Raw genomic sequence first — 14,400 nt, 5'->3', positions numbered from 1 at the left:
CAAACAGTAATGTTACAATCAGTATTTTAAGAAGAAAGAAGTGAAGACATAACATGTTTCTGTGAGGCTGGTTAAGACGGGACAGGGCATGCATTGAATTTCTCTGGAGTTTTTCATGAGGGGTTAATGAGGTATGCATGAGCAGGAAACAAGGACATGAAGATGTCTGCATGCAGCAGACCTCTGCAGCTTTCATGTTCAACAGCATCCATAAAACCTAACATATTACTTTTCTCTTTCTAACAAAATGATGATCAGTGGATCAGAAGAATGAGCTTCTGTAAAAGCTCTTCATCTTGTAAGGAGCAGGTGCCTGCAGGCTCTCTGTGAGACTGTGGGAATACTGTCAACTGATGGAGAGAGAGAGGGACGTAAACGGGGAGACGGGCAGGAGGAGATAGATGGAGTGTATATTTTAATGAGCGAGCTCGGGGGAAGCTAGATTTCATCAGCTTCTGACATCTTGTTATTGTGGTTTGCACCTGGAGGAGGAGGCAGGAGACTGCAGAGCAGGAAGGCTGCAGAGTAACTGTGAAGGATGAAGCTTTAGACAGGGAGAGCAGAGGCTAATTAAACATGGAGGAGCTAAAGGAGCTGTGATTTACATAGGGAATGGATAATGCATAATTACATGATTCTGATGTGTTGCTTTGGAAGAGACAGGATCACAGACATCCCAATAATATTACCACTACAAAGAAATGGTTTAAACCGGAGCCTCGACACCGCAGCAAGTGGGAGGAAGAAGTTAGAGGAATCTTTGTCATTGAAAAGATAACTTTCTCTGTAACACTTTGCTAAGAGGAGGGATAAATGGGCTGACTTAAGGAGCACTCACACTAGCAGAGTTGTCCCGTACCATGCCTAAGCACAATTATCCCCCCTCCCCATCCCCATTCCCCCGCTGGCCTGCACTCACACTGCTCCATGACTAACAGGGCCTGAGCATGGTTACCTCTTGTACATACCGACACAATACAACACATGACTCGATAATAGAAGGCTGTCCACGTTGTGTACCTGTGCTTATGCTCATGCATGAACTGTGCCAAAGCACACCTCTTCCAAGCACGGAGCACAGATCAGAGCACTCACACTAGTCAAACCAACTGGACTTTAGGGGTGAGGCTGCTTGGGCACAGTACGAGTTGCCTAGTGTGAGTGCGCCCCTAGTTGCAGAGGAGCAGAATGCTTTCTTCTTGTGACTCTTTAGACAATAGTAGAAATTTGACTTGACATAGGAGGATTATTTTCAATTGAAGGAGCCTCCTGTTTTTAGGTTCTGTTTTATTCTCTTTGTTTATCTGTATTGTTATGTCTGTATATAAATGTGGACATTAAAACGTTTAAAGACTAAAAAAGACCAATATTTATGTGTTACTGACCTTGTGTCCCAGGTGTACTTGGAGAGGCTCCTGACCTATGCTGAGATCGACATTTGTCCTGCGAACTGGAAACGCATCGTGTTAGGAGCCATCCTGCTGGCATCCAAGGTGTGGGACGACCAGGCGGTCTGGAACGTCGACTACTGCCAAATTCTCAAGGACATCACAGTGGAGGACATGTGAGTCGCTAAATGCACCCCCAAACTAGCAGGAAGTCAAGGACACTCACCTCAGTCAAGGTCAACAGTCTGCGAAGTTGACCACAATATTTATCTGGATGTATTTACAACACTATAAGAAAGAAGGTAAAACGTGTATTTACCGTGATGAAGCATCAGCGTCTCTGCAGAGCAAAAACTACAACAAGACATTTGTAGTTGTTTTTAACCGTTTCACAAGTTTAGTGGTATTTTTGGCTCATGCTTCATCCTTCCAAACAAGTTTTTAAAGAATTGGGTCAGTAGAATCTTTAATTAATCCTGTTAAAAAAAATACAAACTGAGGTGAGGGTTTTTTGTGCAAAGATTTAGAAATGAAAGAAAAGCTCTGAACACTCAACAGAAGAGCTTCTAGGCTGAGGTCAGTCTTGCAGAATATAAGCAGATGTTGTTATTTACATAAAAGCAAACATGTTTCATCATTATCTGCAATGAAAGTTTGATTTCATTACACATATTCTCCTCCTCTTCAACCAGTTTAAATACGTCTCAAGTTTCTTGTTCTAAATCCACTCTGATCCTGTATTTCATCATGTCTATAAACCCCTCTATTTCAGCCCTGCTCAAAACAGGCTGTTTCTGTGTCTGTACTTTTAAATATGTAAATGAGCTGTGTCTGACCACCCCCCCTCTCTGGAAGGGCTCAGGTGTCCTATGGTTGACAGTTTTCAAGGTCAACCACAATGTTTAAAAAAAAAAGACCCGTGGAGTTTTTACAGGTCTGTTTGTAGCTCACCTGGCCTCTGTGTGCGCCCTGATGTGTTGAATATATCTATTTTCCAAACATTCAGATGTCAGCATTTGAAAATCACACAAAAAAAATCACAGTTTTAAAAAAGTAAGAATTGAGAAAAATGTCAGTTTTAAAGAAGGACAGACTTCAGGAAACACTGTGACTAGAAATGGTTCAAGGTTGAAGTCAACTTTGTTTTTCTAAGAAAAAGAAATGTGCTGCACACCTGTATATTTGGATTCAGTGTCGTTAGAAGGACTATGATTTAAAGGAGCTTGCTTTGGCATCAGGTGATGTCTCTACCCTTCTTTTGGAAGTAGAGCTCTCTGTGCCACATCTTTCATCTGATTATCGAGAGAGGAGATCCAGCAGCTTCTCTCAGAAGGAAACCTGTGTCCCTGTGTGGGAGGTGCACAATCACATCACTGAAATACATCATATCATTTATCAAATTAACATGGGAGGATTACTGTACCTCATTTTCTTTCTTTTTTTAAGAAATATACTTTTAGTGGAGAAACAGGAGAGGTGATAGAGTCGGAAACCAGGGAAAGAGAGAGAGAGAGGCGTGTTTCTTAATCATGAAATGTTTATCATGACGTGTGCTGCTGCTGCCCTCCTGGCCAGGTAAGCCTTGTGACCCATTGAGATCCTGTACCTGGTTCAATAAAGGTTAAATACATCAAATAAAAAGCGTGTAAGGAGCCACAGGTCAGATTGGAACCCAGGCTGCCAGCTTCGAGGCGTGTGAACAAACCACAAGGCTGCCGGTGTCTCATTTAGCATATTTTCTTCGATAATTTCTCAGATTGCTCCTCAGGGTGAAAAAATAGAGTGAGATGCGAAAATAAAAAATGAATCATGTTGCAACAGGAGAGGAGTGTTGACTTGCTCCAAGCCCACAGGATAAATGCTCTCTGTTGAACTCTGTGCAGACTTGTTCACACCTTTACAAAGATCCTGAAAAACTCCTGAAGTCTTTCAGGGTGAGCTGCAAACATTTTTCACCCCGACTTTACCCAGAGTTTCTCCTGCCGGCCTCCGAGAATTTTTTCTGCAGATACTCGGAGTGAGCTCATGTGAGAACACAATGGGATATAATCGGGAGAATTCACCTTTTAATAGTTAAGTTTTGATTCATTCAACGACAGAAACTTGTGTTCTGTCAGGTACAAATGACCTTTTTTGTCGATGGAGTCTGGTGGTCTGAAGAGAGCAGCTGTTTTTTTTGTTTTTTTGTTGCACTTCATAAAAATAATCATCTGCTAATAGTTTTCAGTAACTTTTTTTCAGACTTTGTTTGGGTAGATTTGAGCTTTTACAGCAAGTTTTCTTTGTTTCTGGCTAAAGTAATCTACACGAGCAAATCCAAATCGTTTGGTAGCTGTGAGTCATTCAGATCTCAAATTAAACAAAAATAGGGCAAGTGTTTAGAAATACCAGACCTCCCCTTTAAGATGAAACCACTTTCAAACAATAAATTCATTTATCTTGTGGTATGCAAGTGAGGGAAGAAGCATCTTGAGTATCCGGAGCTGTAAACCACATCCGTTTACAATCCACAGGAATCCTGGCTGGCTTATTCTGAGGGGGAACCCGATGCTGCAGATGTGTTGCCACTGCTGCGTCCTCTGACCCCTCACTACATTCACTACCTTCCTGCACAAGTGTATTCTTGTCCTTTGGCTCAGTTTATCCACAGCAGTGACTCTGATCCACCTGTTTGGGCGAGCAGAGCCCGGCCTGTGTTTCTGCTGTGCTCCCATATGTTCAGTTTACCGGACAGTGATTTCAACAGAAGATCAATTTTAGTCTTTTTAAATCCATGCACGGGAACCTCGCCCTCCTTCTCCTACCCCCCTACTGCTCCACTCTGAAACAACTGCAGGGGAATCTGGGTGGAAACTATGAGGAGCGGAGAAGCAGGAAAAGAAATAGAAGAGAATAGCTGAACGAGTGCCACGCTGAGATTTAAAAGAAGCAGCGTTATTAGGCAGAGTTTGGCTACAGCAGAGTCTAAATTTAGCTCGTCTGTTGCTGCATGCCTCTAAATGTGTGTGGGAGGAAAACAAAGGCCTGAAAAAGAAGAGATGGCTCGTTCTTCTCCTGCAGGTTACAGTGCAGAATGGATCGGTCATGGGTGAGGATAAACAGATGAAAGCCGGCTGTCAGAGCGCTGCAGAGGGACTCACTGAGCTGTGCAGCATCAAGCCATGCATGACAATAGCATTTTCAGGATGTGGGATTAATACTCTTTCTTACACATAATGCTCAGAGCCCTTTGTGTAGATATGACTGGTTTTCAGGATGAGGAAAGGCTTATGTTAGGTGGGTGTACTGGGGATTTTCTTGGTGTATGTGAACTGGCGCTGTACATGTGAAATAACACCCCGCTGTCTGTGATGTTATGGATTTACGGGGATGGTCTTAAGAGCCTCTCACAGCTTTGTCTCTCTTTCAGTCTCTCCATATGGGATTTATTTATAGACTAGGGCTGTCATGACACCAGAGTTTTAAAACTTCAATAAAATTCTAGAAAAAACTAAACAATATTGATAACACAGCAACAAAAATAGAATTCCTCGATAACCAATTTTGGACCATTTCTTGCTTTTAAATTAAAAAGTGCATGCACACTCCTGCAGCTTGTACATTGCCAACGTGCATTTTCTCTCTTCTCTCTCACAGCAGCTTTTGGTTGAAACTATGACTGAAGATTTCTGTATTTAATTTAAAGAGGTACTTTTGGGGTTTGTCGATTTTGTCGCCCCCTGTGGAGTGAGGTGATTTAGCTATTTCCTCTACATGAGTATGTTGCGTTTTCTGACACTCCTCTCGTCCCCCACCGAGCAGGGCCGACTGGCATATGAAATAACTTAAATATACATATTTAATCTTCTCCTCGATGGTCATGTTAGCTTGGTTATTTATGTTTTTTATAACCATCTAAAACCTCCTCACAGGGGCTTTTTTATCTGCTTTCTTTTAGCTTGTTAAAATCTCTCTCTCTCTCTCTCTCTCTCTCTCTTTAAAGGAACGAGTTGGAGCGTCAGTTTCTGGAGCTGCTGCAGTTCAACATCAACGTGCCATCCAGCGTCTACGCCAAGTATTACTTTGACCTGCGCTCGATGGCTGAGGCCAATAACCTCAGCTTCCCCCTGGAGCCCCTCAGCAGGGACAAGGCCCAGAAACTAGAGGTGAGAAGAAGAAGAAAACACCTCCAGAGAGACACCCCAAAATATTAACCCAGTTCTTGCAGCTTGAGGATAACAGCATGGAAAACAACGAGCTGAGGCCGTCTCAGCCTCAGCCTCAGCCTCAGCCTAGTCTCAGTCTCAGGGCGCGGTCACACTGGCCATCCGTACCGTGCTGTACCCAAGCACGATTGCCCCCCCCCCCACCCCACAGTGCCTTTCCCACCACTGGCCGGCACGGCCCGCGGTCACACTACACAGGACTATCCGTGCCTAAGCACGATTACCTTTTGTACATAACGTCTTAATACAACACATGCACGCTTTATGTTATTATGAAGTGTGCTCAGTTTACAAACAGGCGGACGAGAGAGAGAGAGAGAGAAAAAAAAAGAGACGCGCAGTCGAGTCCACGTCTGCACATCAGAGAAAAACACAGAGAGCATGACAGCTACTTTACTGACTTTACAGCTTATTTTAAGCCATTTTAATCAGACACAGCAATAAAATAAATTAAAAAATAAAATAGGCCGAGTCCGTGCGCGAGTCCGCACGGACGCCCGCACATCAGAGAGCTACACAGAGCATGACAGCTACTTTGTGTCTTATATTGTGTCATTTCAGTCAGATACAGACATGAAACTCTGGATTTCTCCTTAATGAAGGCTGTCAGCGTTGTTTACCCGCGTGCTTGTGCTCGTGCTCGTACCGTGCCGAAGCACACCTCTCCGAAGTGTGCCAAAGCCAAGGAAGTGTAAGATTAAGAGATTTAAGATTTACCTTTAATTATCCCTGCAGGGGGAAATTTCAGTTTTTACACTCTGTAGTCATGCAACACACACATGCACACAAACAGGATCCTATGGACATGCACTAATGGAGAGATGTCAGAGTGACGGAGCTGCCCACAGCAGGCGCTCCTGAGCTGATGGTGGGGTGGGGGTTTGGTGCCTTGCTCAAGGGCACCTCGGCAGTGCTCAGGAGGTGATCTGGCACCTCTCCAGCTACCAGACCAACTTCCATATTTGGTCCGCACCGGGACTTGAACCAGCGACCCTCCGGTTCCCAACCCAAGTCCCTACAGACTGAGCTACTGCCGCCCTGGTACCGTGCCTGAGCACGATACGGAGAGGTCACACTGGTCAAACGAACTGGACTTTAGCGTTGACGCGTGCTTGGGCAACCCCTAACCCTAACCCTAACCCTAGTCTCAGCCTCAGCCTCAGTCTCAGTCTCAGCCTCAGCCTCAGCCTCAGCCTCAGCCTCAGTCTAGTCTCAGTCTCAGTCTCAGCCTCAGTCTCAGTCTCAGTCTCAGTCTCAGCCTCAGTCTCAGCCTCAGCCTCAGCCTCAGTCTAGTCTCAGTCTCAGTCTAGTCTCAGTCTCAGCCTCAGCCTCAGCCTCAGTCTAGTCTCAGTCTCAGTCTAGTCTCAGTCTCAGCCTCAGCCTCAGCCTCAGCCTCAGTCTAGTCTCAGTCTCAGTCTCAGCCTCAGCCTCAGCCTCAGTCTAGTCTCAGTCTCAGTCTAGTCTCAGTCTCAGCCTCAGCCTCAGCCTCAGTCTAGTCTCAGTCTCAGTCTAGTCTCAGTCTCAGCCTCAGCCTCAGCCTCAGCCTCAGTCTAGTCTCAGTCTCAGTCTCAGTCTAGTCTCAGTCTCAGCCTCAGTCTCAGTCTCAGCCTCAGTCTCAGCCTCAGTCTCAGTCTCAGCCTCAGTCTCAGCCTCAGCCTCAGCCTCAGTCTCAGCCTCAGTCTAGTCTCAGTCTCAGCCTCAGCCTAGTCTCAGCCTCAGCCTAGTCTCAGCCTCAGCCTAGTCTCAGTCTCAGTCTCAGCCTCAGCCTAGTCTCAGTCTCAGCCTAGTCTCAGTCTCAGTCTCAGTCTCAGTCTAGTCTCAGCCTCAGCCTCAGCCTCAGTCTAGTCTCAGTCTCAGTCTCAGCCTCAGTCTAGTCTCAGTCTCAGCCTCAGCCTCAGTCTAGTCTCAGCCTCAGCCTCAGCCTCAGTCTAGTCTCAGTCTCAGTCTCAGCCTCAGTCTAGTGTCAGTCTAGTCTCAGTCTCAGTCTCAGTCTCAGCCTCGTCTCAGTCTCAGCCTCAGCCTCAGTCTAGTCTCAGTCTCAGCCTAGTCTCAGCCTCAGTCTCAGTCATAGTCTCAGTCTCAGTCTCAGTCTCAGTCTCAGTCTCAGCCTCAGCCTCAGTCTCGGCATTGATGCACACAAACACAGCCTGTAGATGATGAGCTGGGTGAAGGACAGGGTGCAGGGGCGTGTTGCTGTGTAATTAGCTTCACTGCCTCAACATCTGTCTCTTCCTTCCTCTCCGCCCTTGTGCCAAACTGCAGTTAGCATTTAGCGCAGCTCTATGCAGCAGTAATGATGTTGCTGTTGGTTGAAGCATCATTTCCTCCTCTGTCAAAAAGATTTCATTTAGAACACAAGTTACGTGGTTATGTATTTGTTTGTTAGGATTCCCATTAGCTACCCTAAAGCACAGCTATTCATCCTGAATCCACATTTCAAAAATTATAAAAACATAATGAAGCACTACAGTCCACACAAACCATCACATTCAGATGAGGGCTTTAAAAAATACAGATCACACAAATCACGACCTTTTAGAATATATGTCCAACAGAAGACATGTATATGTTGTTTTCTTTTTTATTGCTGTACAGTTTGGACTCTGAATTTGACCAATAAGAACAGACTTGGGAGTCTTGCAAAATCTCAGGGAGGTGTCAGGCTTGGCTTGTGGCCGTTTATAACAAGCAGGTCCTGAGGAGAGCTCAGGCTATAGTGGTCTGCTCAGATCACCTTCTTCAGAGTGAGGTCGTCGTTTCAGAGACTCCAGGTCTTATTTTACTGGTTGCAATTAATATATTAAATTGCAATTAGCTCTCAGGTTGCTGTGCTTGCATGTTGATTGCACATTTGCACACCTCCACGTTGCACTTAACATATCTTAGTAAAAAATTCCATTTTGTTTTGAGCTCTTGACTGATTTTACTGCAAAGTTTAATATTGTTTCATCATAGGGCCTTTTGTGATTCCCACCCTTAGTGCCGGTAGATTAGCGGTTTGGGAGCGAATCCTATGTATCGAGGTTATCGAGAGCGGGCGGCCTGGGGTCAGATCTGACCAGTGGCTCCTTTCCCCCGTGTCGTTCATCTCTCTGTCCCCCATTTCTGACTCTTTCTACTGCCCTACTTTAAATAATAAAAGCATAAACAGCCACAAAATAATTCTTTAAAAAAGAAACCTCCAAATCTCTCTGAATATTTTAAGTAATATAAATCACACTAAACTAAAAATAGAAGAGTTTGTGACCCTTTATAATCCTGGGATTATAAAGCTTGATTCTCTCACTTTCTGGTGACAGTTTCTTAGGATGTTTTTTAGGATACATTTCTTGCTCTAGCAGGCACTCTTCTTCTCTGTCTCACTTCTGCTTTGTTTGGTGTTTCAGGCCCTCTCACGGCTCTGTGATGATAAATACAAGGACTTGAGGAAACAGGCCAAGAAGCGGTCTGTGAGCGCCGACAACCTGACGGTGGTGCGATGGTGTCCAGCCATCATTTCCTAACACCAACCGCCTGCAGCACGGAGATACACCGGTGATACAAACTGAACTGTGTTCCTGCCTGGTCAGCAGGTTAAAACCAGGTGGGCTGCAGTCCTGTGGATCAGAGGGTGGATCACACACACACACACACACACACACTCACACAATCTGGCACTTTGATAATTGTGACTGCACCCTCTCTGGTTCTTGTACATAAAAGAAGTCCCACTGGGTGCCTGCACTGAACCAAACAGAGCTGAGCTGAACCAAACTGAAGAGTGAGAGTGAAAGTTGTTCGAATGAAAGCTGCAGAAGAAGAAAGGAGGCCAAACAGAAGTAGAGCCGGCGATACGAGAGACTGTGTGTAGAAGACGACAGCGTCCCATAATCCCCTCTGAGGCTTGACTGCGGCTGATTGAGGGAGTCAGCTTGTACATTCCTTTATTTTAATCTCCTGCTTCAGTTTCTCAGCCGAGGCAGAACGTGTTTTGTTGACAGCTTACAGGCACATTATGAAATTCTGAAATGCTCAATTCCTAAATTTGCTTTCTTGTTTGTGTTTTTTCTGCTCCTTTGCATTCTTCACCCTGCAGAAACATCTGCTGCACATCCAACATACACAAAGAAACAAATACATGTTCATTCCACTGCTGCTGTTGTGTGTTTACAGTTGATAAACTGGACAACATATCATGACACAGTCCACAGTATTTATTGACATTATAGCCATAAAACTCAATATCATTACATTGAGAAAGTCAGTGTGGTTCGCTCTGGGACGTTTTTACAGGACCGGGGAATTTAAACTGAACCATTCCACTTACTGAATCGTTTCTCTGAAGGCGTGTTCTGACCAAAAATGAGGTGTGATTTCATACAAGGTAACTGCAAAATTTGCCCTGGCTGATTTTAAACTCTGCTTTGTCGTAGATTTGTTGAGTCTCTCAATCCAAACTCCATAAAAAAAAAAAACAAGCAATTTAAAATGTGTTTGTTTTCGTTTTGCAGTGACACCTGACAAAGCATTAAATTGTACTTTTCCCAAATCTGCATCATGATTCGGTCATTTCTGCATAATTTTTAACCCATTAATTACACATAGATCACATGAAAATCCACTGTAGTACGACAGATTTCAGCTGACGTGTGAGCCGTGTTATCGTTAAAACTGTCACTCAGCAGAGACAGATGGACCGGGGGGATCTGCAAATTGAATCAGAACATAGAGATCCTGGTACTGATCCCCCCCAACAGGTCATCAAACAGGGCACTGGTCAGCCTCAAGTAGGCAGAAAAGTTCATCCAGACACCGAATTCATGCCGGCATTTCATTTCCCAAACGTTTCTAGAAAGGAGAAATTAATTTGTGTCCGTACAAACGACCCCTACATGTAAAAGACAGTAAGGCAACGATTAGCTTCACTTTTGGTCTCAGCACATTTTCGCCCTAGGACCATCCAGCCCCGCCTCCAATCACATGAAGCAGCATCCATGCATTGCTTTGTTGTTGTGCTGAGATGTGGCGGTGAAAGCGTGCACACTTGGGAGAACCCGGACTGGAAGACGGCGTGAGACATACTCTGGAGCTCATGTGGTGTACTTCTTGATTCACTGCCATCGTCCTGACCTGTGGTGCCTGTAATAAGCTACTTTATCACTTCTCCTCTTTCTACTGGAGGAACAGAACAAATCAATTCAAAGTCTGTTTTCTTTCTTGTTTTTTTTTTTGTACGGTTCTTCCAGCTTATACATAAACAGCACAAGTGAAGTATTGACGTTTAGGAGCCACTCAAAGCTTAAAGCATGATTCTTCAGGGTTCATTTTGTTGTTCTGAGGACTGAAACGAATAAAAGAGCATTAACTCAAACCCTGCTTTCAAAAAGATCGATTGTATACCTTTTGCTAAATTGTCTCTGTAAAGTGTAAATACAGTGCACGTGTGCAGAATCTGTAGACTTACATTGTACTGTAAAAAAACAACAGAATAATGTTAGAATATTTATATGGAGTCAGTTTCTACTGTACAGGAGGATCATTAAGATTTGAACTGGAGACACCACTTTAGATTTTTGTCTGTTTTCTTGTGACAAAGTATTCCAGAAAATGACATTTTTGATGTGTTACATCTTTTAAAGGTCACATATTCTCCTCTTCTTCATCCAGTTTAAATAAGTCTCAGCGCTCCACAAAACATGTGTGTGAAGTTTCTTGTTCTAAATCCTCTCTGATCCTGTATTTGATCATGTCTATAAACCCCTCTATTCCATATGTAAATGAGCTGTGTCTGACCACGCCCCCTCTCTGGAAGGGCTTGGGTGTCTTGGTCTTTCTCTCTCCATGTCCTATTGTTTACAGTGAGAAGGCAGACTCAGAGGGCAGAACAAACACCTAGCTGTGGGAGTGTCACCCACCTGGGGGAGGGGTTACTGCCCTTTGTGATGTCATGAAGGGAAAATCTCCAAACGGCCTGTTTGAGCTCACATTTTCTGTAAAGTGGAGCAGGTAAAAGACGGAGAGGATGAACTTTTCTGATCATTGGGGGGTTTGTAGACAGACTAGAGACAAAGACATGGTGAAGTGTATTTTTCATGATGTGTGACCTTTAAGAAAACTGTCGAAGAATTTCCACATTTGTTTGATGCTGTTGGAGCCCCTGAATGACACGATGTGGTAAAAATCAGGCAGGTCAGAAGTCCAAATTAACTTAATGCATCGTTAAGTATTTTTAATTAAATAATCAAAAGAGTGATGAAGAAATTAAGTTTTATACTTTTACTGCCCATACTGCTTATAAAGTGAATATATTCCTATCTCTCTTTCACTCTTCTTAATCTATTCTTAAACTTCTTCATTTTTCATCTTGTTGCATCAAATATTCTTTCTGTAATACCCATCAAGAAACATTTCTTTGTCTTTGGCGTGCTGCCGCTCAGCCTTGCTTCCATTTATCTTAACTTCTCCACTTTGTGTTTCTGCAGAAAATCCTCTCCATCCCAACAACAGTAAAAAAAAAAAAGGTCAGATAGAAGTGATCTTAGTGTGGATCCATTGAGGTTTTAAATTCATAAAATCCCTCCCTTGCAGAGCAAATCATTTGAAACCTAACCATGAAAAGTCAGCGTGCAGAGCAGGAGAAGCACTCCTGCACGTCTTCTGTGGGCTGCATACAGGGGCCCCCTTTGAAATCTGATTGGCCATCCTAAAATCCTACACTATGAATGGCTTTTGTCCTTATCAGAGGCGGGGCTTATGTCCAAATCAAGTATTTAGGCAGTGTTGGAACAGGCTGGAATATAATAAAACACAAATAATATTTTCTCAGTATTTAGATTTTGACACAGGACTTGTTTTTTATAGAATTAGTCCATGAAGAATGATAAGAATATGTTCTCATTCTCCTTTTACTTGTAGTCGTTGTTCTTCATGTACTGAGTCGTATCTCTTAAATTGTGCCAGTTTCAGGGCTTCATAGTCTCTCAAATCTTCTGGAAATAATTAAAACCATTCATTTATGATCATGCAAAAACATACAAGGTTTTAGTAAAAGGTTAACCTATAAAGTCAGGTTTTCATTGGTTTAATTCATTGCTGTCCACACACATAGAGGATCGATTTAAACATAAGTAAGGCTTTTATTATCTCAACTTTCTAATGATCTTATGATCAGCTGCATTTTCCTCCTCTTCAACACTGAAGACACAGTCAAGTGTTTGCTTTGATGTTTCACAGCATGGAAAAAATCACAAGTCACTTTTTAAATGCATCTTTCTTTATTCAACTAAAGGTTCAAATTCAAATGTGACATCAGCGTACTCCCCTTAAAGCCTCTTTGTTAAGTTCCACATCTATGATTTATGTTCTGTCATTTGTAAAGAATCAGTCAGTCAGTCAGATTTCAGCCTTGTGTGTGCGTGCGTGCGTGCGTACGTGCGAGGACAGAACCGTACCAAAGTCACAGAGAAATGAAGGACAGTCCTGATCAACGAGTCGTCCTGGCTCTAGGCTAAGTCTGAAGGATCAGGAGCCGGGTGGGATAGTTCAGGGCTTCAGTTCGTTGTGACCCGGCTTTCCTGCACATGAAGAACAAAATAAAAAAATGGATGTGAAAGAGAACGATGGTTTCGCTTCGAATGAGTGAAAAATAAAAGTTCAAAGGTGTCTTTAGGAAAGATTCTGGAGTTGTGAGGTATTCAAAGATTGTATGACCTATTTATTGTATGAGTGTGTGTGTGTGTGCATACAGCTCGGTCTGGTGTGTGTGGTCAGCTCTGAGGTGGACTCGGGCCTGTGGCGTCCTGTCAGCGGGTTGCCCCATGTGTGTGTGTGTCATAGCCTTGTGCACTGAACTCTACCTCTGCATAGAGTTTGACTTTTCCTTTTTTCCTCCCCCCTCTCTTTTATGATAATTTTTTGGACTTCACTTCAAACTCTTCATTCATAAATATTCATGGCGCTAACATCAGTGGACTGCTCTACCTGTGACCTCTCATTCGTTTTTTTATTGATTGATATTTTCTAAAGACTTGTACTGTATCCTGTTGTTGTTGTCCTTTTCTTTTCAGTCTTTCTGTTCCTGCCTCAGATCTTTTCCTCTCTTGTTTGTTTCTAACTATGATTCATAGAACTGTTCCCAACTCTTCTCTTCTGAAGCAACGTTTAGAAAAAAGCTGTGCGAGAATTAAACTTTGAAACCTTGCAATAAACCCAGTGTTTGTTTTTTTATTTAAAGTATGGAGATGTGTATTCATTAATGTAATTTACCTTGTGCCCTGGTTGAACACATTCTGGGTTTTAATAACACAACAAAAACTTTTGGGGATTGTTGAAGTAGTTGGATTCATCCTGCAGAAGTAAAACAGGCTGCAATGGCCTAAACATCATCCTTCATGGCAAATATCAATTTATCCATCCATCTATTATCTATACCCCCTTTCCCGTTCAGGGTTGCAGCTGGCTGAAGCCGATCCCATACACCCTGGACTGACACAACCAGTCACACTCCCCAAGCAGCCTAACGAGCATGTCTTTGGACAGTGGGAGGAAGCTGAAGTACCCGCAGAGAACCCATGCATGCACGGGGAGAACGTGCAAACTCAGCACAGAGAGGCTACTCTCTGAAGGGGATTTGAACCAGGAACCTGCAGAGCTGAGTATGTGTGTTGCGCCAATGAAAAACTTGCCAAATCTTCTCTGCCAATGCCAAACGGCTTTTTCTGCTGTTGCTATTGACTCTTGCTGTTAGCTGCTGATACCCCAGGTGCTGAAAATCAGGTGCCTGATTTGCACCTGATTGGCAGAGAAGATTTGGCAAGTTTTTCATGGGT

General features: G+C 43.5%; 1 protein-coding gene across 4 annotated transcripts in view; it reads left to right on the top strand.

The window, feature by feature from the left end:
- ccny (cyclin Y) overlaps positions 1–13,779 on the top strand; it is a 46,892-nt gene extending 33,113 nt beyond the window's left edge. For all 4 annotated transcript variants that reach the window (XM_061064162.1, XM_061064165.1, XM_061064163.1 and 1 more), the window contains 3 exons: positions 1,398–1,564; positions 5,371–5,533; positions 8,980–13,779. In XM_061064162.1, the coding sequence (XP_060920145.1) occupies positions 1,398–1,564; positions 5,371–5,533; positions 8,980–9,096 (447 nt within the window). In that variant the 3' untranslated portion in view covers positions 9,097–13,779. The remainder of the gene's footprint in view (positions 1–1,397; positions 1,565–5,370; positions 5,534–8,979) is intronic.
- The last annotated feature ends 621 nt before the right edge of the window (positions 13,780–14,400 follow it).

Source organism: Labrus mixtus, chromosome 19, assembly GCF_963584025.1.
Source record: "Labrus mixtus chromosome 19, fLabMix1.1, whole genome shotgun sequence".
Lineage (NCBI taxonomy): Eukaryota > Metazoa > Chordata > Actinopteri > Labriformes > Labridae > Labrus > Labrus mixtus.
This window is presented reverse-complemented; position numbering and strand designations above follow the sequence as displayed.